This window comes from Mustela nivalis (assembly GCF_964662115.1).
Source record: "Mustela nivalis genome assembly, chromosome: 13".
NCBI lineage: Eukaryota > Metazoa > Chordata > Mammalia > Carnivora > Mustelidae > Mustela > Mustela nivalis.
In genome coordinates, this window is record NC_139032.1 from 4,211,782 (window position 1) to 4,236,407 (window position 24,626).

Here is a 24,626-nt window from a genome sequence, read left to right on the forward strand (position 1 = left end):
GCGCTGGGCCGTGTGGGTTCGCTCTGCCTACGGTGGCCCGGGCTGGCGTGAGCATCCACGGCGTCCGCCGGGCCCGTGTCTGAGCCCTGCCCGCCGCTGCCCTGCCTGGCTGAAGGCCAGGGCTGCCCCCGGAGACGGGGGTCCCACCTGCCAGTCTCCTGAGGCTCGACGCCACCATCTGTGTCCTGTGTCCTTTGCACCGTGTCTGGCATACAGCTGGCGCTCAGTAAATGTGCCGCAGACCTCCTCACTCATCCTCCCGAGCCAGGCCCTGCGTGTGTGTCCGCCAACCGGGGCCCACAGAGCCCTGGGGGGACAGCGAGACCCCGCGAGGGAGGGAGGGGCGGGAGGAGCCCGGAGACGCGGAGACCGGGGCCCTGGGGAAGCGGGAGCTCGGAGGCGGTGCCCGGACCCGGACGGACCCTCGGCGGGGGCTGCCTACCCGGAGAGAGCGGCCGGCTGGGCAAGGACCGTGGGGTGGGTAGGTGAGGGCCAGGGGCCAGATGGGTCATCCCTGGGCAGCGGCCCCGTGAGGGGAAGGACTCCGCGCCGTGGAAGGCCGAGGGCGCCCGCCATCTCTCCCCAGAACCTCTGCCCTCTGGGTCTCCTCACGCGGCGGTTCCTCGGCCCCGGGGCAGCTTTCAAGGCTCCTGCGCCGCTCGCCTGAGAGGAGGAGGGCCAGGGGCGGCTCAGGGGCCCAAGGAGGTGAGGCTGGGTGAGGCTGGGACCAGGTGGGTGCCGCTGGCTGCGGGGTCAGGCCCGTCCTCTTCCCCCACCGCCTTCTCCTTCCTCGGCTTCTCCTTCCCTCGGCAACTCCTCTCCCACCCGACTTGACTTGGATGGAATTCTGCCTTTCCCCGGGCATTTTAAAAATCAGGGAGCTGACGTTTTTGATGGTTTTTTTTTTTTTTTTTTTCTTTCTCTCAAGTACTGAGGTAAGGGTGAGGTAAGGTGTGAGGCCCCAGGAGGCTGCCCCCGGGCAGCAGGACCTGCCCCCACCACAGCCAGGCCCTCCCTCAGTGGGGGGATTGGCCCCGGCCCCTTCCAGGTGAGGTAAGAATCAGGGTCCCAGCGGCCGCGTGGCTAGTGCTGAAGGGCCTTCATCCCATCTGTGCGACAGCGGGTGCCAGGGCCAATCCAGCAGGAGGCCGATCCAGGGGTCTGGTCAGGCCTGGCCTTGAACAGAGCTTTCAGGGGGCCTGGGGGACAGGACCCTGCTGAGCCCATCGAAGAATGCTGACCCAGGGGAACGGGAAATAACAACTCCGGATCCAGCCGCGTCAGCACCTTCGCCTGGACACCGCACCTGCCGTCAACACCACCCTTTCCCAGGAGGGAGCGCTGTGTTGTGCAAGATGCCATTTCCGGCCCCACAAACATCAGGCTGTGTCCTCACCCAGCCCTAATCACATGGCCCTAACCACATCCGTCCAAGGCAAGGGTATCTAGAGCCCAAACTCCTTGCACTAGAAGATCCCTTCTTCACCAACACTCTCTGTCACACTCTCCTCACACCTCCTCACACCCTCCTCTACCTCCTCACGTCTTCTTCCACCTCCTCATACCTCCCTTACACTCCTCACACCCTCCTCATACCTCCTCTACCACATCTCTTCGATCTCCTCCCATGCCCTCCTACTTGCTTCCAACATCCTCCTTATACCCCTTCATATACTCGTCATGTCTCCTCACACCCTCCTTTCGCCTCATGCCACCTGACTTCTTCACACCCTCCTCAACTTCCTCATACCCCCTCACACCTTTTCACATCCTCCTCATACTCCTCCTCACGACGCCCTCCTCACATCCATCTCAACCTCCTCATATACTCCTCACACCCCCCACGTCACCTCGCACTTCACACTTCTGCACACCCTCCTCACACATCATTTCACTCTCCTTAACCCTCCTCACACCCCGTCACAGATCTAATCTTGGCAACTATGCTCCGCCCCAGGCAGCCTCTCCCAGCTCCCGCACTCTTCTGGAGGTGGAAGTGGCATCCCAACACTACTGTAGCCAGGATGAGGACCTATTCTTGTCACTGTAGTATTTGGAAGGGCTTGGAGGAAGTAACATTTTACCAAAGTCTGAAGGCTAAATCCATGGGGGTTTAGGAAAGAGCGTTCCAGCTGTGGGCACGGCGTGCTCAGGCCTGGACTGTGAATGGTTCCGGTTGTAGATGTGTGGAGGTGAGGATACAGGGACGAACGGTGAGGGCCTAGAGCAGCTGGGGCAGGGGGAGCAGGGAGTTTGTGACCTGTGGTGCCTTTCCTGCCCCGAGGGACCGACACAGCTCACCAGCTGGGTCCTGAGACCTGGGACAGGCACTGACCACCCCTTGCTCAGGGGAAGGAACCCCACCACAGGGCCCTAAGGAGTGGAGGCTTCACAGGTCTCAGGTGGCAGATGGCAGCGGAGCCTTTCCCGCCACCGGCCTGCCAAGCCTGTCTTATCTCTGGGATGTTTCTTCCGAGGCGTTGTCTTGGTTCGGGTGGCGTGTACAGACAGACATTTACTTCAGGAGGCTGGAAGTCTGAGATCAAGGCACCGGCAGATTCCGTGTGGTGTGTGGTGTGTGGTGAGAACGGCTTCCTCTTCTCACTGTAGCCTCGTGTGGCAGGCCTTCTGGATCCCCTTTTGTAAGGTCACTAATCCCATCTTGGGCGCCACCCTCATGATCTGGTGACCCCCAGGGGCCCTAGGTCCTACCACCACCACCTTGGGGGGTAGGTTTCAATATTGTGGATTTTGGAGACACAAATGTTCACAACATAGCAGGTGTTACCAGCTGAGCTAAAATTACAGCCCTTGCGAAGCCTCTTCCCTCCTGGCAGCCAGCCATGCCCGCACTCACCACCTTCACCCAGGTGTCTCTGTCACCTTCACCAGGGTGTGTCTGTCACCTTTTCCCAGCTGCGTCTCTCAGAAAGTGCGACAAGCATGGAGAACACCCCAGGGCACCTGCCCGGGAAGAAATCTGCTCTGGGAATTGGCATCTCACGCCCTCGTGCTACGTGGAGTAGCTGTAGACCAGACAAGGACCCTCATGGGCCCACTGACCTCCAGAGGCTCTGCCACCCCTGAGCTCCGAGTCCAGAGCAGGTGCGGGGACCAGGACACTGGTGCGGCGGGCCAGCGGGGCGGCAGCCCCCAGGCCAGCCTCTGCAGTGACGGGAGCCGTTCGCACGGGGACCTGGCTGCACGGGGTCTGAGATCCAGCCCCAACCAGGCCCGGAGGGGGACTGCTGGGGAACGGGCAGGCTCACGGGTCCCTCACCTGGGCCCTGAGCAAGGTCAAGAGGACCTCTGTGGGGGGCAAAGCTGTGGGCGCTCCATTTGGCCCAGTGGCTTAGCGTGGCCCTTGCGTTCTCCTAGCCAAGTGCAAGCAACTGTACTTGCTCCACCCAACGGGGGTTCCTGGAGAGAAATATGCCTCTGAGGCACCTTCCCACAAGCTGCTAAGTTCACAGAGTTCTGGCTGACAGCCATGCTGTCCCAGGCCTGCTCCAGTTCTCCCAGGAGTGTTCCCATTATACAGATGGGCAAACTGAGGCTCCGAGTTTGGAGCCCCTGGGGCCTGCCGCACGGGCGTTGAGCCAGCGGTTGGCCATGCTGTCCGGCGGCCTCCAGGCACAGCAGACGGCCCCTGCGCCGGGCTCTCCCTACCCCCGGCCCTCACTTGCCCACCTGCACCTGGGAACGAGTGTATTAGCCCGAGCCGGCTGCATGGGCCTGGGCCGCCAGGCCCTGGAGCTGCTTCCTCTGCCCCCGCCGGTTTCCATCCCTGTGCCCTGCCACCCTGAGACCCCCGAGCAGCTGTCATTTCCAGAGCTGGCTGGCCCTGCCTCTCCGGAAACCTCCCATGGAAAATGCAAACTCATGGTGATTCTTAGGTTGACAAATATGCTTGTTTCCCCAAAAGGAGGCTGTCGGGGCAGGAGCTGACAGGGCGGCTATTGGGAGAGGGACCTCGGGGGACCAGCCGAGCCTGATGCACGTGCGCCTCTTGCACGTGGCTGTGTGGAAGCCCCATCTTGGCAGCCCTAATGAAAGTGGCGGCGCCTGGAGCGGGTGCGGTGCGAGAGCTCCTGCCTGCCACACAGCCCAGCACTGGGGACTTCGTGGGCTTACAGGGCCCTCGGGACTATGCTGCTGGATGCCAAGTGTAGGGCACCAGGCCCCCCTGAACTTGCACACATACCCTCCCATGTCCACGAGGGAAGTTTCCACACTGGGATCCTGAGCCTGAGGCTGGTAGGTGAGACGGGGGTGTAGACACCCTGGTTGAGGGGACAGCCTAGGTCCCCAAGATGAGGATGAGGGATGGGGTGCAGTCAAACCCCAGGCTGCTGAGAGGCAGCATGAGGAACCAGAGGCCAGGACCTCAGATGGCACAATGATGTTTTTCATCGCTAAAAGTTCATGGGGTGCCTGGGTGGCTCAGTGGGTTAAAGCCTCTGCCTTCGGCTCAGGTTATGGTCTCAGGGTCCTGGGATCGAGCCCCGCATTGGGCTCTCTGCTCAGCGGGGAGCCTGCTTACCCCCTCTCTCTGCCTGCTGCTCTGCCTACTTGTGATCTCTCCCTGTCAAATAAATGAATAAAATCTTTAAAAAATAAAGTAAAATAAAAAATAAAAAAATAAAAGTTCTAATAGGTTCTGTGGACTTTTTTTCTCTGAGCTTTTGGAATCTGGGACAAGATCTTGTGCTCATTTCCAGGCTCTGCCTAGAGCTGTATCCATCAGACCCAGCCCAGACCCACTAAGTCCCTAACCTCCTGGCGGGGAGAGCCTGCATTCCCAGGACACAGGGGCTGGCAAGGCCAGGTAGGGCCCAGGACTGGGGTGTCCACTCTGGTGACTGGATGGGGACACATCATGGAAAGGGAATGAAGACAGTGGTGACCCCCGCACATGCTGGGTCCCCCTTCTCCTGGCCAAGTAACCTCTGTTTCCTCTTCAGGAAAGCAGAGAAGCAGCCCCCACCCCCCACCTGCTGGGGCACTGGGTAGAAGGAAGTGAACATGTGTGGGCACCGAGGCTTCTTGGGGTGTGCGGCTGGTGCCCCCGGAGGCCCAGGGCAGTGCCCCCACCTAGCCTTCCCACCTGGGCCTGGGGCTGGGAAAGGAGAGAGGATGGGAAGGAACGGGTGTGGGGACAAATGACACACCAAGCAAGGAACGGCAGAGGGGCTCGAAGTGGGAGATGTGTGCTCTGGACAGAAGCTGTGGGGAGGGGCAGGGGAGGGAGAACAGAAAACACGTGGGGGAGACGGTGGGGGGGGTGAGGGGTGTGAGGGGTGTGTGTGGGGGTGGGTGCTGAGGGCCGCAGGGGCCAGGCGGACAGCCTGAGCAGGACCTGAACCCTGGGCTTGTTGTGGAACACCAGGCGTCCTCAGGGTCAGAATCATCTAGAAAATACTCCTGAGAAAAAGGACAAGACTCCAACGTTTAATATTGTTGAGCACCTTCGTCAGGCGAAGGCAACTTTCTTTAAAAAAGTATAAATAGTGAAAAACAAGCATTTAGAAAAGAAGTGGCAGGCCCCTGGGCGGGCAGGTGGGACTTCTTTGGTGGGTGCTGGGCAGGCGGGGGTCGTCAGAGCCCTCCCAGGTCATCTGTGAGGAAGGCCAGCAGGAAGCGGCTGACGTGCCTGTCGACGATGACAGGGGAGAAGCCCAGGACACGCCGGGCCCCCGGCAGCACCTTAGGGTCTGGAAGACAAGGTGGTTTCAGAAACTGCCACCAACAGGCCTTCTTAGCCCTATAGTCGCGTGACGGGGGTGTCCCTGCCACGCATGGCAGTGATAGGCCTGGCATGGCAGGAAAGGGGCAGCCGCTGGCATGTGGAGCCACGGGCCTCCCGTCCATTTGTCAGGGCTGAGCCACAGAGGGGCCAGAGGTGGGCGCCCTGCTCCAGGCCCCACAGAGCGCAGGGCTTTCTAACCCCAGAGCCCAGCTGCACTCTGCCACCTGTCAGGGGATGTCATTCCCCGCCCTCTGGGGGTGGTGGGCTTGAGAACCAGGGCACATTCCTTCTTCCTCCTGGGCCCTGTGAGATGGGCCCCGCCACTGTTCCACTGCACAGGCAAGGAAACTGAGGCACGGGGAGGCCAGGGACTCAGTACTTGGGCCTGGCCGGGCAGTACCCACCTGGAGGGCAGCAGTAGACGAGGAGCGCCAGCCCTGCGGCCAGGCCGAGGCAGGCCAGAAAGGCCACGGGTCCTGGGGACAAAAGGGGCAAGTGAGCAAGTGGCTGTCTGAGCCTGGAGGACGGGGCGCCCCAGCAAGCACCCTGGGGCCCGTGCAACGGGAAGTCAGGACCAAGCCTGACTTGGAAAGGAACAGCCCCTGAGGCAGAGACAGAGCCCTGGGGGGGGAGGGGGGGAGGGACGCGGAGGCGGTTACCCCTGTCACTGAGCTCGCGGCCCACGGTGCCTGAGTCTAGCTCTGTGCAATCTGAGTTCTCTGGAAACAAAATCATAGGGCTCGGTTAGTGGGGGGTGGGCCAGAGGAAGGGGTTTGCCCCGCCCACCGGAAACCAAGGGCCTGCTCAGGCTCCTTCCCCCCAACCCTGGGGGGCCCTGGCTGGGCAGGACCAGGCTGTAGGGGCACACAGTCTTCTGGGCCGGACTTGGGGGGGGTCAGCACCAGAGAGGGGACTGGGGGCAAGCCTCATGGAACCCTGAATTTTGGGTTTCCTTCTGTCCATTTCCTGAGACCCTGAGGGCCATGGGGTGAGGGCAATTGTCCCCTGCAGATGCAGGATGAACACCCGCCTGTCCCAAGTCTGATGTCCACACAAGGGCAGGGAGTGTGCTCTCCCCAGAACTTCCCGACCGGCCACCTGCCAATGGCCTGGAGCCTAGAAGGTGCATGACTCCCAGCCAGGCAGTGGGCCCCCCACCCCTGGTGGCTGGCATGACACATGGGTCCTGGGCCAGAGCTCAGGGCCCAGTCCTGCGGCCCACCCTCAGGTCAGGGACACTAGCCCTGGGTCCCAGCTGAGCATCCTGGGGTGAGTGGGTGAGCCACCCTGCCCTTTGGCCTCCAGGTTCACATCAGAGGATTGAGGGACAGCAACCCCTGCTCCAAGAGACCAGGCCACAGAGGCCTCAGGACTGAGCTACCATCCCCACCCATGCCTCCCCTATCGCCAACCCAGCAGCTTGGAGGGTCGCTCGGGACTCTCACGCCTCCTGAGCATGCAGGCAAGACCCTATAAACCAACACACGGGCCCTGGATCCACCATCTGAGCCCCAGACCGTTCTACAGAAACCCCACGCTGCAGGGACCCCCCTGGGCATCCTGGTTGTGGGGGCAGCCTCGGCTCCTGCACCGTTCACTCAAGGCTGGTGCTTGCAACACAAGCCTGTGGATTCCCGGTGCTTTGGGCCAGAGGGAAGGGCAGGGCCACGTGCACGAGATGCTACCTTCTCTGCAAACACTGGCCCAAGAGAGACAGAGATGACGATCTCTGAATCTGAACACTGCCTCCTCTCTTTGGGGACCACTGTGGAGACGGCGCTGGGTGAGAGGCTGGGCATACTTACGCAGGGCAAGCCGGCTGGGCAGACGGCTGTGCAGGGGCTGGGCGTGGATGTACAGGGCCCGGTAGAACTCCTGGCAGTCCCGCTCGCCACTCCGCTGCAGATGACCCAGGAGGTCGCAGAGCCGCACGCGCAGGGACGCCTTGGGGTTCCGGAACTGGGGGTGGAAAGGGTGCAAGGGAAGGTCAGGCTGAAGGGGCAGGGCCAGGGTGGCTGGGGGGCTGAGAACACTGAGAGGAGGCAGCAACTGACCACTCCAGACTACCCAGGGTCGCAGCCCAGCATGCTGAGGTCACAGCATGGCCACTGGGCCTTGCACTCCCTCCTTGCAGAGGCCAGACACAGCATCGAGAAGGACAATGGTGACATTATTCCAACTGTTGGAAACTGATGGCTTGCTGTGTGACCTTGGCAAGTCTCTTCACCCCCTACAACTCTGTTTCCTCACTTCTAAAAAGGGTGTAATGAACCCAAATGGTAGGGTCCTTACAGGGAAACAATGAGATGATAGCCTAAGTGGTAACTTCCAGTAGTTCAAGGTCTACAGGAATATGATTCAAGTTTTTAAAAACCCAGGGTTAAGGGGCGCCTGGGTGGCTCAGTCAGTTAAGCAGCTACCTTCGGCTCAGGTCATGATCTCAGCGTCCTGGGACTGAGTCCCACTTGGGGTTCCCTGCTCAGCGGGGCGTCTGCTTCTCCTGCTGCCTGCCACTCCCCATGCTCTGCTCTCCCCACTCCCCTGACAAATAAATAAATAAAATCTTTTTTAAAATTTAAAAAATAAAAAATAAAAACTAAGGGTTAAGCAGAAAAAAACAAGCTCTTTTGATGTGTTTGATGGAGAAATGCATGGTTCTAAAGGTCAGTGAACTGGGGCACTTGGCCTGGATCCCTGGGACCTGGCGGCTGTGGCCTGCTGCTGCCACCTGGTGGCAGTATTCCCCTCCACCTGGAATGAGAATTGGCCCAGAAACTGCAAGGCAAAGACAGGCATTATTTGGCAGGAGCCACGGAAACTATGAGGAACAGAAGAGTGTGGGTGGGCGGAGGCAGGAGTCTCCCTTTTTCTCTATAAATGTCTGAAACTTTTCAAATTCAAATTTGTACCCAATATACTAGACTTTTAACTATAATAATAAGGTATAAAGTTAACCCATGCTTTTTAACTTACTGTAAACTTTTATACCTTAAGCTTCTGAGCTAGTAGCAGGGCCCATGGAGATTTCAGCTGTCCCCAGGAGAGGCCCTGAACCGTGGACAACCCTGCATACAGCACCATTGCCCGGCACCAGCGGCGAGGGCCGCAGCTCCAAGAGCAGGGCTCACTCAGTCACCCAGCTGGAGGGGAGCCCTGCACCCCAAAGCCCTTGTCCTGAGGGGGAGTCAGAGAAAGGGCAGTGCAGGCAAAATGCACCCACTCTCCCTCGGCATCCCCGAATGTTTGTCCATTTGTGAACCTTTGCAAGAGGCAGGGGCAGAGCCCCATGGCCCTGGCGTGGAGCCTGGCCAGCAGCCCCGCTCCTCGCCCCCTGCCCCTCACGCCACTCCTAGGCCTGTCATGTGTGGCGGCATGCTGTCCTGTCTCCTGGGTGCTCCCGGCAACTCTGGAGGGCCGCCAGCAGGCCCCGATGACACAGGAAGAGACAGAGGTTTGCAGAGCTGATGTTCTGGGCCCAACGTCCCTGCAAGGAGCCAGGCTTTCACCTCCAAGCTGCCCTGCCCTGCCCCCAAGCTTGCTTCCTCCCCACCCCCCCGGGGGGGGGGGCATTACCTTCTCCGCATCCTTGTTGCTGAGTATCTGGGGGTAGTAGCGGTTCAGCTGGAGGATGATCCTGTCCACCTGCTGCTCACTGAGGCGTCCATGGCCCATCAGGAAAGGTGTGTCCTGGACCAGCCGGTCACAGTAGGTCTGCTCTGAAACAGCAGGGGGCGCGGAGGGCCTGAGTCAGCATGGCTGGGGTCGGGGGTGGGGCAGCTGGTCCCCCACACCACACACGGTGTGGCCTCTGGTCCCCTGGAGGCACGTCAGCTGTGAGCACCTGGACAACTGCTGACATCCCACCTGTGTGGGCTACGCACAGCCTGGATCCCCACCCTTGTCCTGCTACCCCCCATTAGAGATGGGGTGCACTAGTGCACGGGAACAGTCCTGAGGGCTCAGAAGCAGAGTGGAGACTCTGCCCCTCTCTTCTATGCCCGAGAGCTCACTGCAGAAGACAGAGAGGCCAAGTGCGCTGTCCCCCTGGAAGGCCCAGCAGCTCTCACCATGGCTATCTCAGGGACAGGAGTACTGGGGGCTGGGGGTGCCTGTGCTGGCATGGATGTGCCCACCGGTGGGCCGGGGTGCTTTTCCCTTTGTTGATTTTTTCAGGACCATCCGTAAAGCTGCACTGTGCACCTTCTCTGGCATTAAGAATGCCCTTTAGAACGTCAGGCCTCTAAAGACCAGAGGTGGGTCAGTGGTTGGTGGGAGGCCCAGGATCCCTAAGGGAGAGTCCCGATTCCACAGAATCAACCTCCTGACCAGGTGCACCAGCCTCCTAAGAGGTGGTGGCCCGTCCCCCCGCCGATGGCTAGGGGCTGGGCGCAGACCCCACAGCACAGGAGGGGAGTGCGTATATGTGACTGGAATGAACTCGCTCTCCATTCAGTTAGACGGTTATAGCTTGAGGATGTTACACATAATTCTTATGACAACCACAAAGAAAATACCCACAGAATATAGACAAAAGGAAATAAAAATGTGTTACTACAGAAGGTCAACCAAACAAGAAAGAAGACAGTAGTGGATGGACAAGAAACCTCTAAGACACCAGAAAACAAAGAGCAAAAAGGCAGAAATGAGTTATTCATTACCACTAATTACTGTAATTACTTTAAACAGATTAAAGACACAGATTGGCAAAATGGATTTGTGATGCTGTGATTTAGGGTCAGAAATATATAGGGGCATCCGCGTGGCTCAGTGGGTTAAAGCCTCTGCCTTCAGCTCAGGTCATGATCCCAGGGTCCTGGGATGGAGCCCCGCATCCCACTGCATCGGGCTCTCTGCTCAGCAGGGAGCCTGCTTCCTCCCCTCTCTCTGCCTGCTTGTGATCTTTGTCTGTGAAATAAATAAATAAAATCTTATTTAAAAAAAGAAAAGAAAAAGAAATATATATTAGGCGTTCATCCCAATTCCTGCACAGAGCTCCTAAGACCCTTGGAATTTCCTAAGTGATGAGCCAGGAAGGGAAAGGGTGCCTTTTGTTGTTTGAAAGAGGCCCCCTGCAGCCTCAAATGACTTTGTGTGAATGGGGTGATTTTTCGAAAGCCCCTAAAGAACCACAGGATGCGAGCTGGTTGCCAGTGAAGCTGAGCACAGGGTTGGAGGCCTGGAGCTTCCGGTCCCACAGAACCCAGAGCTCTAGGGAGGGTCAGTGATTTAATTAATCGTGCCTACATAAAAACAAAAACAAACAAACAAACAAAAAAACTCTGCATAAAAACCCAAAACGTTGGAGTCTGGAGAGCTCCCAGGTTGCTGAGCACATTGGAGGAGCTGGGAAGGTGGACCAGGAAGCTGTGTGTCCCTCCCACATACTTTGCCCCAAGCGTCTCCTGTGTGGAGGGTCACTTTTATCCTTTCAAATATCCTGTGTAATTGACTGCCCGTAGTGCCTACAGTGTTTCCCCAGGCTCTGAGAGCTGCAGCAAATGACTGAACCAAAAACAGGGTCATGGGACCCTCGAGGTACAGCCAGTCCATCAAAGGTATGGTGGCAGCTGGCCTGGGGACCAGTGTCTGCAGTGGGGGTGCTGTACAGGACCGAGCCTCCACCAGATGGAACCGGAGGCCATCCCCAGGGAGACGGGGTCGGACATGAGTTGAACTGGGAGACACACAGCTGGTGTTGGAGGGCTGCTTGATAGAGGGGGACCACACATCCAGTGACCAGCAAGCAGTGTCAGGGGTCCTCAGGAGTATGAGTTCTGGGGTAGGAGTAGAGGGGAAACAGAGTTCTTTTCCCTCTCAGGATGAAAAAAATATGATTCAACCATACGCTGGCTCCAAAAGACTCAGATCCAAAGACATAACCAGGCAGAGAACGAGCACAGGAGAACAGGTGTCGCAGCAAATGATGCCCGAAAGAGCAGACGGGCTCCCCGGACAGGAAGCAAGATGGGCTTTGCATCACAGACGGGCACAAGAGACACAGAAGTACACTCTCAGTTAATAAAAGGGTTGATTCGCCAGGAACATCTAACACATACATTTGCCAAATATCAGAGCCCCCAGATAATAGTAAAGGTTTAGGAATAATGAATAGTTAGAGACGTTGGTACCCCAATTTCAATAACAGAACAAGGGAACCGCAGGGCTGAGCTGCAGTATAAATCAACCACAGCTCACACACACAGACACACGGACACACGGACAGTCCACCTACCAGCACAGGCACATCGCATGTCACTGTGCTTTGCAGGCGCCGCATTTCTATAAACCCAAGGTCTGCAGCAACCCTGTGTGGAGCAGGTCTATCGGCACCCTTTTCCACCAGCGACCTTTTGCTTCATGTCTGTGTCACATTTCGTTAATTGTTATGGCGATCTGTGATTAGTGATTATGACTTGCTGAAAAATCAGATGACTAGTGGGATTTTTCGCAATAAAATATTTTTAATTAGGGTACATACATTGTTTGTTAGACATATGCTACTACAAACTTCACAGACAGCGATATAGTGTAAATGTAACTTTTACACGCACTGGGGAACCAGGAAATTCACTGGACTCACTTGATTGCAGTATCTGCTTTACTGTGGTGGAACAGTTATTTATTGTCTGGAAGCAAACCCACGATAGCTCTGAGGTGGGCCTGTACACATTCTTCTCAGGTGCACACAGAACATTCCCTGGGACAGACTGCAAAATAAATTTGGCTACAAAACAAGTCATAATACATTTTAAAAGACTGAAATCATACAAAGGATCTCTTCTTTTTTTTTTTTTTAAGATTTTATTTATTTATTTGACATACAGAAATCACAAGTAGGCTGAGAGGCAGGCAGAGAGAGAGAGAGGAGGAAGCAGGCTCCCTGCTGAGCAGAGAGCCCGATGTGGGGCTCGATCCCAGGACCTTGGGATCATGACCGGAGCCGAAGGCAGAGGCTTTAACCCACTAAGCCACCCCGGTGCCCCCAAAGGATCTCTTCTGATCACATGGAATAAGGCCAGAAATCAGTAACAGAAGGAAAACTGGAAAATTTGCAAGTGAAAGTGAAACAATGATGGAGCGAAAGAAAAAACCACAAAGGAAATGAGAAAATACCACGAGGGGCACCTGGGTGGCTCAGTGGAAAGCCTCTGCCTTTGGCTCAGGTCATGATCCCAGGGACCTGGGATCGAGCCCTGCATCAGGCTCTCTGCTCAGTGGGCAGCCTGCTCCCCGCCACCCCCCCACCCGCCTGCCTCTCTGCCTACTTGTGATCTGTATGTCAAATAAATAAATAAAATCTTTAAAAAAAAAAAAAAAAGAGAAAAGAAAAAGAAAATGCTTTGAGACAAGTGAAAATAAAAATACAACACACCAAAACTTAAGGGGTGCCAGGAAAGCAGACGGGAGGAGGACATTTAGGGCATAAATACAAATTTTACAAGAAAAGAGAGATCTCCAATCAACAACCTTCCTTAATGTTACACCTTAAGGAAGCAGAAAGAAAAGAACAAACTAGACCAAAAATAGCAGAAAAGAGGAAATAACAAAGATTAGAGAAAAGACAAATGCAATAGAAAATAGGGAAAAAAAGGGAAAACTTTCCAATGATCTTTGGAAAGATCAACACACTGACCAAAACCATCAGCTAGACACACAAAGAAAAAAGACTCAAGTTACTAACATCAGAAATAAGAGTAGGGACAAGACTACCAATCACACAGAAATAAAACAGATTACAAACAGATACTATGAAAATTTGAGCACCAACAAACTAGACAAACGAGATGAAGTAGACAAATTCCCAAAAACACAAATACAGAGAAACTCTGAAGGGACCGCTCACTAGCAAGGAGGTTAAATTAGAAATCAAAACTGTCCTCACCAACGGAAGCCCAGAACAAGATGGCGCCACTGGTGAATGCCATGAAACACTTACATGCCAATACTTCCACAATTTTCCAAAAACAGAAAGGAGGGAATACTTCCTAACTCATTCCAGGAGGCCAGCACTACCCTGATACCAGAATGAGACAAGGAGACAAGACAACTACAGACCAGTATCTCTTAGAAATGCTGATCCCAAAATCCTCAACAAAATACTAGCAAACTGAATTCAACAGCACATTAAAAAGGTGATGCCGCAGAATACCAGGATGGTTCAGGGCGCCTGGGTGGCTCAGTGGGTTAAAGCCTCTGCCTTAGGCTCAGGTCACAATCCAGGGTCCTGGAATCAAGCCCCACATCGGGCTCTCTGCTCAGCAGGGAGCCTGCCTCCCTCTCTCTCTCTCTGCCTGCCTCTCTGCCTACTTGTGATTTCTGTCTGTCAAATAAATAAATAAAATCTTCAAAAAAAAAGAAAAAGAAAAAGAATACCAGGATGGTTCAACATAGGATCATCCATCAGTGTAATACATTACATTAACAGAATGAAGTAAAACACACACACACACACACCATCATCTCAAGCCATTTGACAAGATTCAATACTCTTTCATGATTAAAGAAAAAAAATTCAATAAATTAATTACTGCAGAAAATGTCCTCAATATTATGAAGGTCGTGTATGACACGCCCACAGCGACCATCATACTCAGTGGGTGGCAGACCGAAAGCTTTTCCCCTATGACCAGAACCCAAGCAAGATGCCCACCCTTGCTGCTCCTATCAGTGTAGCACTGGGAGTTCCAGTCAGAGCAATCAGACCAAAAAAGGATATAAGTTACTCAAATGAAAAGGAGGCAGCAATACTATTTCTTTTTTGCAGATGACACGATTTTATATATAGAAATCCCTAAAGATCAAAATTAATCATCAAATTCAGCAAAGATGCAAGATACAAAATCAATACCCAAAAATCAGTTGCATCTCTACACACTGACAATGAACAACCCACAAAGGGAAATAAGAAAACAATTCTATTTATAATGGCATCAGAAAGAATAAGATACTTAGGAAAAATTTTAACCAAGGAAGTGAAAGACCTGTACACCGAAAACTCAAAACATTGCTGAAAGAAATTTTAAAAGATACAAATAAATGAAAATATACCCTCTGTTCATGGATTGGAAGATTTAACGTTGTGAAGATGACAATGCTCCCAAAGTAGTCTATAGAGTCAGTGTAATTCTTATCCAAATTCCATTGATGTTTCTTGTTTTTCATCCTAAAAGGGACCTATATAGCAAAAACCATCCTGAAAAAGAAGAAGAAAGTTGGAAGACTCACAATGGTTTCAAAACTTACTACAATGCTACAATGATCAACACAGTGTGACACCAGCATAAGGACAGACATACAGACCAATGGAATAAAACAGAAGGAAACCCTATTTTGAGGGTGTGAGGGGAGGTGGTGTGAAGAAAAGACATCTCACAGGATGGGAGAAAATACTTGCAAAGCTTATACAGATAAGCTGATAAGTAAATATATATATAAAGAAACTTTATACAAAGTTCTTTATATAAAGAATATATAAAGAACTCCTATCATTCCATAACAACAACAAAAAAACATAAATAACACAATTCAAAAATGGGCACAGGTCCTGACCAGGCAGTTCTCCAAAGAAGACATAAGAGGACTACTGAGCACAAGCCAAGATGCTAACAGTCATCATCCTGAGGGAAATGCAGATAAAACCACAATGAGAAAGCACTCCACACTCAGGACAGGGTACATCCTGTATGAACAGGACTGGGGGACTGTAACGTGGGGCAGACACTCTGTGGAACAGGAAAGTCAAACACAGACTTACCCCACGACCCAGCAATCCCACTGCTGGAGATAAGCTCCATCCGAGTAACGGAAAGCGGGGACTCACACACCCGCACGCCCGTGTTCATAGCGGCACTATTCACAGCAGCCAAAAAGCAGAAACAACCCAAGAGTCCACACACAGAGGAATGGATAAATGAAATGTAAATGCACACAGTGGAATATGACACAGGCAGAAAAGGGAAAACACCTTAAAGACGTGGATGCTAGAGTGCCTGGGTGGCTCAGTGGGTTAAGCCACTGCCTTCGGCTCAGGTCATGATCTCAGGGTCCTGGGATCGAGTCCCGCATCGGGCTCTCTGCTCAGCAGGGAGCCTGCTTCCTCCCCTCTCTCTCTCTCTGCCTGCCTCTCTGCCTACTTGTGATCGCTCTCTGTAAAATAAATAAATAAAAATCTTTAAAAAAAAAAAAAAAAGACGTGGATGCTACAACCCGGGGAACCCTGAAAACATGCTAAGTGAAATAAAGGCATCAAAGGACAAATAGTATATGATTTCCACTTACAATAAATATATAGAATAGCAAATTCCAGAGGGAGAAAGTAGAACAGTGATTACCAGAAGCCGGGGGCAGGGGAGCAAGGGAGTCACTGTGTAATGGAGACAGTTTCCCCTTGGGGTGAAGACGAAGTTCTGGGAGCACAGAGGTCTGATGGTTTCACAACACTGTCCATGTACAGGATGCCCATGAAATGTGTAAACCAGTCAGTTTTCAGTTTTACCTTCCATACATAGTAATACACACACACACACACACACATGAATGCATAATTGAATGGTGGTTCTGTTAATCAGTTTTATTATGAAATTCAGGGATAAAAAGAAAAGACCTCTGGAGTCACAGAAAAGCAAGGAGAAAACTGCAATGCATCTTGCTAAGGGAAAGAAGCTGGTCTGCAAAGGCAACATACTAACTATATGATATTCCAGAAAATGCAAAACTACTGAGATGGGAGAAAGAGCAGAAGTTACCAGGGCCAAGGCAAGGACATGGGATGAATGGGCAGAGCCCAGGGGATTTTTAGGGCAGTGAAACTATTCTGTGGAATACTGTAGTGGTGTACATAGGACACTATGAAGTTTTTAAAAGTCATAGAACGTGTAACACAGGCGTGAACTAGAATGTAAACTGCGGGTTTTAGTTAGTAACAGTGTATTAGTATTGGTTCATCACATGTAACAAATGCACCACATTAATGCAAAATATTATTAACAAAGGAAATTGGGTTGGGGGAAGAATATGGGACTCTATACAATCTGCTCAATTTTCTGTAAACTAAAAAGTCTCTAAAAATAAAACACATTAAAGAGAAATCCTACTTGTTAAATTCCATTCTTAAATTTTATTCTTTTTTTTAAAGATTTCACTTATTTATTTGTCAGAGAGAGACACAGTGAGAGAGGGAACACAAGCAGGGGGAGTGGGACAGGGAGAAGCAGACTCACCCCTGGAGGAGGGAACTCACCCCTGGAGGAGGGAGCCCAGTGCAGGGCTGGATCCCAGGACCACCTGAGCCAAAAGTGGACGCTTAATGACTGAACCACCCAGACACCCCTCCATTGTTAAATTTTAAAGAAAAAAATGGAAGGTAAAGAAAGCAGATGGGTTCAGTGGGTTCAGTGCGGTTACCGGGGAAGGGGCATGAATGACCTTTCTAGAGAGATAGAAACACTTGACTTCACTGGGCCTGTGGTGGTATTTCTATGGATGTATACATTTGTCAAAATTTATAAAATTATTCATTAAAAATAAGTGCACTTGTTGTGAGTAAATAATCTCTCAATAAAGTTGATTTTTAAAAACGGGGTCATTGGGGCGCCTGGGTGGCTCAGTGGGTTAAAGCCTCTGCCTTCGGCTCAGGTCATGATCCTAAGGTCCTGGGATGGAGCCCTGCATTGGGCTCTCTGCTCAGCGGGGAGCCTGCTCCCTCCTCTCTCTCTCTCTCTGCCTGCCTCTCGCCTACTTGTGATCTCTGACAAATAAATAAATAAATAAATAAATACTTAGAAAACAAACAAACAAACAAACGGGGTCATCATGTGGGAACAAGAAGGGTCTTCTCCCTTATTGCCACCATGGGGCCGACTCAACAGACTGCGTCTTCCTCACTTCTCTCTCTCACTGCCACCTCATCCAGGCTGGTCTTCCTCCCTCAAAAATATGTATTTCTAACCTCTGACTCCTTCTAGGCCCTGAAAGTCTACCTGGAAGACAGACTCAACAGCAGCCCTACTGGGGTGAGCAAGCTGCCCACAGGGCCACCAGAAGACCTGCCAGGGAACATGGGAAGGACCCCCTGGTCATGCAGCTTCACCACTTGCAGCCCCCCTGGTTCAAGTGTTAAGGACAGTGGCCACAGTTCATGGTGTGTGCCCCATGACCAGGCAGTCTAAACTCCAGGCATATACTTTCATCATTCCATCAGCTCTGCAACTTTAGCAAGACCACCAACCTCCATTTCCAGATGGGGAAACTGAAGCATAGCAAAGAGATATGGTACCTGCCTAAGACCACAGCCAGCTAGGGAGTGAGGACGGTGGTTGGACCCACGCATGGTTTTGTGGCAACCGCTTGACATCCGGACTTCCCACTTATCTAATTATCACACTCATTAACTGTACAATTAAGCTGCATCAAGTCTGTTCCTGGCCTGGCCCCAGACTGTTCTGCCCTGTGCTGCCTCTGCAGTGTATGCACAGGGCAGGAACACAGTAGGCACTCACTAAAGAATTTTGCAATGAATGGATATAGCCCCAAGGCCCAAGGTCCAGGGCTACTTGTGGACTGTGGCCTGCATGCTGCATTGGCTCTCCCTGCTGCAGCCACCAGCATGAGTCACCTGGCATGGTGGCAAGCCTGGGGCTCAGGCTTCCTCTGGTGGCTGGAAGCTGTGCACATAAACCACACCCAGAGGCCCACACCCAGGAATGAAAAAGCACAGTTAAGAATATGACTTTGGTCCCAGGTTCTAATTGATAATCTTGACAGTTTTCATAAGACACAGGTGAATGTTCTGGGCCAAAACCCAGCAGGACTGTGGTTCTTTTGCCAAGTCCCTCCTCCCCCAACTTCATGGCCAGCTGGGGCCAAGACCACAGACGCCTCCAACTCCTTACCCCCACCTGGCACTCAAGGCCCTGTGGGAGCTGCCCCACCTGTCCTCACCCCAGGCCTCTGAGCCATCCTGCAGAGCAGCCCCCAGTGGCACCATACTGTCCGGGACACCTGACCAAGGATGAGAACATATGTTCTGGGGTTCCTCCCTGGCTAAGTGGTGTTCAGCTCACTGTCCTCCCCTGAGGAGACCTTGTTGAGTACCCCGGCTCCTGTCCTTCCCAGAAGCCCCTCCTGTTTCAGGGCCAGACCTGGCCTCAGGTGTGGAGCTGAGACAGCTCACTCCAAAGCACACCACAATGCAGGGCTGAGTTCCACAGTAGTAGGAACAGCTGTAGTGACACCTGGCTGGCACTGGCCCTGGCCCGACACATCGGGTCGAAATGCTCATCCTGCAGCCTGTCATGGTGGCCCCAAAAGCAGCACAAGGCAGGCGCCCCGTCAGTGCACAGGGACAGCGAGCCAGGGACTTCATGCCTGCAGCCTTGCAAAGGCTGCCCTTTTGACTCTCCAGGGCCTGTATTCTCTGGGCCTCAGTTCCCCACCCCCAAAGTGCAGGGCTGTGATGGGAAGCATGTCTAGAGGCTCAGCACTCAGACTTGGCTATGAGAAAGGGGCAGGTGGGGAGGCTCCCACAGGACCTTGATAGGGCTTGGGCAGGACCCAGGCCTAGTTCTGCCTCTGCCACTGACCACCCACGGGCAGCCTGGGGCTCGGCACCTGTCCAACCCGAGCCTCCATTTCCTCCTCCACACAGACAGGATATCCTGCAGCAATTCTGTATGCGAGGCACCTGAGTGTAGGCGCTGGGAAGCAGCAGCCACAAATAAAAAGGTTCCGGGAAGATGACAGGGCATGGGAGGCAGCTAGGGTCACTTCTGACCTAGGCTGGGACACTGTGGTCCTAGAAGACACCAGGTTCCAGCCCCTGAAATCCTACTTGTGGGACTGCAGTGAGCACAGGGAGACAACGGGGACTTCTGGACCACCCCCTGAGGTGGAAGAGTGCGGCCCTTGCGAAGGAGGTGCGTAGGAGCAACAGCGTTCCCGGATCAGGCTGTCATGGGGTCCCCCGCCACCCCACACATCACCGGGTGTCTCCCACCGAGAAAGTTTCACAAAGCAAGGTGGCCCTGCTCAGCTGGGACCAGAACGTAGTGGGTTCTCCAGTCCAAACAGGCTCCGGGGGCTTAGCAGGGAGCCCCATCCTGGGAAAAGCAGCTGGAGGGGGCAGGGGCACCCGGCGGAGTCTGTCCCCCAGCGCCGGTCCCGGGATACCGCAGAGTCCCACCGGGACGCCCCCTCTGGATGTCAGGTGGCTGAGGCTGGAGGGGCTGCAGCTCCTCACAGCAGTGCGGGAGGATCCCGGCGCCAGCCCGCCGCGACCCCCAGCGCCTCCCCCGCCCACAGGCGCGCTCCAGCCCCGCCCCCGCGGGCCTCCCAGCCCCGACCACGGCCCCCGGCCTGGCGTTCGCCAGCCGACCCGCAAGCGGTCACGAACCAAGGTCACTCGGCCGCGCCCGCGAGCAGCTGCGGCCGGGACAACGTCGGGGAACCGGACCCTGGGGGCCACCGCAGCTGCGCGCCCGACCCGGAACGGCAGGGAGGACCCCCGCCCGGCCCGCGCTCACCTGTCATGGCGGCGGCACGGCGCGCGCCCGGCCGGCCCCGGCCCGTCCCCCCGTCGCCGTCCGCCGGTCGGGCTGTCGGTTCACCGCCGCCCGCCTCGGTTCGCCCCGCCCCTTCCCGGAGGGCCCCGCCCCCCTCCCCGCAGGCCTCTCTCCGGCGTCTGCAGCGTCCGGGTCGCAGCCCAAACCCGCCCTCACTGAGCCCGCCCCTTCCCGTTATACTCCGCCCCTAGCGTCTGCGGCGTCCCCTCGAGGGCCTTAAGCTCCGCCTCCTACGTCCCGCCTCCGACGCAGTCCCGAGTTTTCGGCCCCGCCCCTCACTGCGACCCGCCCATCCCGGGCGCTCCTGGAGCCTCTCCGCCAATGCCAGGGCTCTACGCCCCGCCCCCACTGAGCCCCACCCTCGCGGACGTTTGTTGTCACTGCGGTAGCCCTGAGCCACGCCCCCCACTGCCCCCACCCCGCCCCGCCCGCTACGAGGGCCTTCTGGAGTCTTGAGCCTTGCTTACACCTGCGTAAGGTTCTGGATTCCCGTAAGTCCTTAGCTCCGCCCCTAAATGAGTGCCGCGCGTCGTTCCTTTCCAGGGTAACCCTGAACCCCACCCCTCATTCGAGCCGGGCCGCCAGACCTGGCACACCCTCCATAGCAGCCGACGCCCGCCTCCTGGCCCCGCCCACGATGGCCCCGCCCCGCGATGGATCCGCCCGTGCTGGCCCCGCCCCACACCTGTTCCTCCCGAGCGCCGGTGGCTCAGCGCCGCGGACGCAGCTTGCAGCCCCGACGCGCTCCACCAGACCCCACTACCGGAATGAGGAAACTGAGGCTCTGCGAGAGTAAGTGACTTACTTAAGGTCAGGCCGGTCAGGCTGGAGGAGGTTCAGGGGAGAAGCCAGAAATAACCGTGTCACCTGAGTGAAGCAAGCCTCTCTCGAGGACCCTGCCGGCAGAAGAGGACACCAGCCTGGCAGTGACCATGACTAGGAGCTGTTTGCCTTGCCTAAGCCTCAGTTTCCCTAGCTGTAAAATGGGTGACCTCACGCAGCTCTCTCTTTCCCGCTCAGGTGAATGAGCTCTGCTCCCAACTCCGAGATGGAGAGCTGCCTGGGAAGGAACCCGGGGGCCTTCACATGGCCACTGCGACAGGGTTTGGGTCTTCCTTGGTTCCTTCTTTGACTGTGCTGGCCTTTCTACATCGGAAGCTCTAATCTGCCACACGGGGCCTGACCCAGAGTTCACTTCAGCAACAGCACAAGGGTGCTCCACTCCCCGAGGCCCATGCACCCCCACCCCCACCCCCACCGCGCCTGTGCCTCAGCTGCCCCCTGTAAAACAGCCAGGACTGCCCATCACGGGTGGGTGTGCTGGGGGTGTCCAGGGAATGGATTGGAAATTCCAAAACTTGTAGGCCTGGTTTTGCCATTCACTGCTCGGGAGTTGCCCTATCCCCAAATACTAGCGAATTCCACAGGCTTCCCTCGGAGTCCCAGGCTGAGGGACGGCAAGGGCAGGGTCCCCAGGGGCAGGAGACTCATGGGTGCCCCTTGGGGTCCCTCCTGGCCTCTTGCAGGCCTGTTTCCCAGCCAGCTCTGGGCCCCAGGTGCTCCTCCCACAGGGGCCTCCCAGTGGGACACCGTCTGACCCCCCATTATTCCGCTTTCTGCACACTGCCATGGATCCTACATTTACCTCTCGGTTGTTTCTCCCTCTAGAAGTAATGTCAGCGCCATACCAGCAGGGGCTGGATGGGACTGCGGGGTTTCCCAAGCACTCCCCACCTTTAGTGAGCGCCAGCATTCCACCTTCACGTCACTTCCTGCTACAGGTTGATCGGAGAAACTGAGGCCCAAAGCATCGGCAGCCCTTGCCAGGCCAGGTCTCCCGGTGCAAGAGTGGCTCCAAGGGACCTGCACCCAGTGACCTGCACCCAGTGTGCACAGACCCGCACCTCTGAGCCCTCTGGATATGCCCTTCAGGCTAGCTGAATAGGAGTGCATGGAGCAGCTGGGAGCCCAGGACAGGACCAGCCCTGTCCCCACCGCTGGAGCAGCAGGTGGTCGTGGCTCCCTAGATCAAAGGGCTGGCAGGGAGGGGGCTTGGGGGAGGCACAATGTCTTCCCCGTTTGCCCACTTCAGCACCCATCAGGGTGCAAAGTGAGCCCTTGGGCCAGCAGGACGGTGGTCCTGGGGACCCTCACTCACTCCTGAGCAGTGAGGGTCTCACATGGCACACAGGATAGCCCTTGCATAGGCTTTGGAGAGCAAACTGAAATTGTCCCCTACCTGTCCCTGGACCTCAGGCAGGCACTGGCTCTGACCCCCTCCCACCCCCACTCTGCGTCTGCCTCAGACATTTGCTTCTTTTGAATTCTGTCACTGTGGCAGGATTTATGTGATCAGAAAGTAAATAGTTTTAAACTGGGCGGGGGACGCCCACCCCGGGTGGTGTCTGCATCTGCTACCCCCTTCTTATTGAGGTTTCTTCTCAGCCGCTGCCCCAACAGCTCAGCAAAGTCACAAGGCAAAAAGAAGTGGGGGGTGCTGGCAGCTCATCACACAGAAGGCTCACATCCATAATTAACAGAGGTCCTAGGAGTCCGAAAGAAGGGGGTCAACACGCCTGTCATCAGTAAAGGAGGAATCCAACTTGCGGGCCGCTCAATTCTGACCAGGCCCAGAACTTCACATTTCATGGGTCCAAGCAGCACAATCCAAGATCCTAAGCCCTGTGTGGGCCTGCCAGTGGAGAGGGCCGCCCACCCCCCCACAGGGCACCTCCCCAGGCTTCTGGTCCTGCTCCCCTGCACTTCCTACTATTTCCCCACTAGAACGTCAGCTCCTAAGGATGGGGCCCCACCTGGCCATGGTGCCGGGCATCCAGCAGGTGCTCCAGAAATGCACTTAAAGCCTGACTCCATGAGCTGAACAAAGAGGGGTTGGAGGCAGGAGGGGCGTGGGGTGCCATGAAGGGTGGCCCTGTGGCTGGAGCTGACCATACAAAGGGACTGGGTGACGAGGGGCCTGAATGCTGAGGAGCAAGGACGTTCTCCCACGTTCTCACACCACCAAGGCCCACCATTCATTCCTTCACTCTCTCATTCCTGTAACACACATCTGAACGCCGGCTGCGTGGCCCACCCAGATCTAGATTACAGGGAAGGTAGAGGGGGCCCTGCCCCAACAGAGGCTCCACTGATATTAACCAAATGAAGCGTGTAAGAGGCTAGAGACCTCCTGGAGAGGCTGCCCATGCCCAAGGGGGCCCCACCATCCTCCCTTCCCGGGTCACACCCTTCTGCCATCTCATTCCATGGCAAATAGGCTGGCCTGTGCGAGGGTAGACGGGTGACAGAGTGAGCTAGGTGTCCTCTGAGGCCGGGTGGTAAGGAGCACTGTGGCCCCCTTCCCTCCTGGGCCGCCTGCTCCAGAGGAGGAGCGGTCCCCGTGTGCTGAGGACACTCAGGCCGCGCTGCAGTGAACCCTGTGTCGGCAGGAGCCGAGGCCCACAGCCAGCAGCTGGCACCTGTCCTGGAAGTGCGTCCCTGGCCCCAGCAAGCCTTGAGGGGATGCCCCAGCCTCACGAGACCCTGAGCCAGAGCCACCCTGCCCCCACCTCACACAGAGCGGTAACAGGTGCTAATTATTTCTGAGCCACTACATTTCGGGGTCACTGGTTAGGTGGCAGCATAAAAGGAACATGCCAGACATCCGAGTGGATGGCCGGCCGAAGCAAGGGAGAGCTCCACATGATCGCTGAGGAGGGCGTGGGGATTTCTGATTGCTCCATCTGAAAATAGCCTCTGTATACACCAAACAATTGAGAGCACGGTCTCCCAGACGTCTGCACACCCATGTTCACAGCAGCCGAGAGGTAGAAGCCATCCAGTGTCCACGGCCAGATGGAAGGACTTACAGATGTGGCATAGATACACGGTGGGCTCAGCCTTCAAAAGGAAGGGTGTTCTGACACCTGCTGTGACAGCTGTGGGTTTTAGGGGAACAGGATGGCTTTAAAGGCGTCCACCCCTGCCTGGTCCTCCTCCCCCACAGAAGGGGAGCCCCACTGCCCTCCTCGTTGGGTGGGATGCAGCGGCCGTGCGCTGGCATGACTTCCCAGGCCCCTGAAAGGCAAGGCTTGCACTCAGGACTCATCATGGACACCGGCCACCAGGGTGCAAGGAGACCCAGGCCACACGAGACAGCCGCCACCAGTGAGGTCTCTGCTGACAGCTGCAGTGTCCAGATGTGTGAGCCGGCCAGCCTCCACGTGGCCTGGTGCCAGCCAGCGGCTGACCACGCTGCCCAGCACAGCCCCCCAAGCCCAGAGCATTGAGCAGGAGTGAATAGAGAGTTGTTTTACACT

At 55.4% G+C, this 24,626-nt stretch overlaps 2 protein-coding genes and 1 long non-coding RNA gene across 7 annotated transcripts in view; 2 read left to right on the plus strand and 1 right to left on the minus strand.

The window, feature by feature from the left end:
* Window positions 1-24,626, plus strand: part of IPPK (inositol-pentakisphosphate 2-kinase) — a 400,388-nt gene that overhangs the window by 141,770 nt on the left and 233,992 nt on the right. The gene's annotated exons all lie outside the window — the stretch shown is intronic.
* CARD19 (caspase recruitment domain family member 19) lies at window positions 5,431-20,915 on the minus strand. Of its 5 annotated transcripts, none has more exons than XM_082694338.1 (7): window positions 20,269-20,376; window positions 14,798-14,942; window positions 9,323-9,465; window positions 7,555-7,708; window positions 6,409-6,468; window positions 6,154-6,225; window positions 5,431-5,714 (listed from the first exon to the last, which is right to left on the minus strand). In XM_082694338.1, exons 3-7 carry the CDS (start codon window positions 9,419-9,421, stop codon window positions 5,599-5,601), a joined length of 501 nt encoding a protein of 166 aa, XP_082550464.1. In that variant the 5' UTR covers window positions 9,422-9,465; window positions 14,798-14,942; window positions 20,269-20,376; the 3' UTR covers window positions 5,431-5,598. The 5 variants fall into 5 exon arrangements, with proteins under 5 accessions (XP_082550464.1, XP_082550465.1, XP_082550466.1 ...); XM_082694339.1 differs by lacking the exon at window positions 20,269-20,376 and adding an exon at window positions 15,714-15,892; XM_082694340.1 differs by lacking the exons at window positions 14,798-14,942; window positions 20,269-20,376 and adding an exon at window positions 20,775-20,915.
* LOC309845898 lies at window positions 16,979-24,579 on the plus strand. The gene is made up of 3 exons (XR_014301580.1): window positions 16,979-19,662; window positions 20,851-21,099; window positions 21,976-24,579. It is a non-coding gene; the product is annotated as an uncharacterized lncRNA (long non-coding RNA).

Excerpts from the sequence above, each read along its gene's own strand:
- CARD19 (XM_082694337.1), bottom strand. Across the intron at positions 6,469-7,554 it reads GCCCAGCCGGCTTGCCCTGC|AGAACTCAGATTGCACAGAG; the intron begins GTAAGTATGCCC and ends TTTTGTTTCCAG. Across the intron at positions 5,715-6,153 it reads CGTCTACTGCTGCCCTCCAG|ACCCTAAGGTGCTGCCGGGG; the intron begins GTGGGTACTGCC and ends CTTGTCTTCCAG.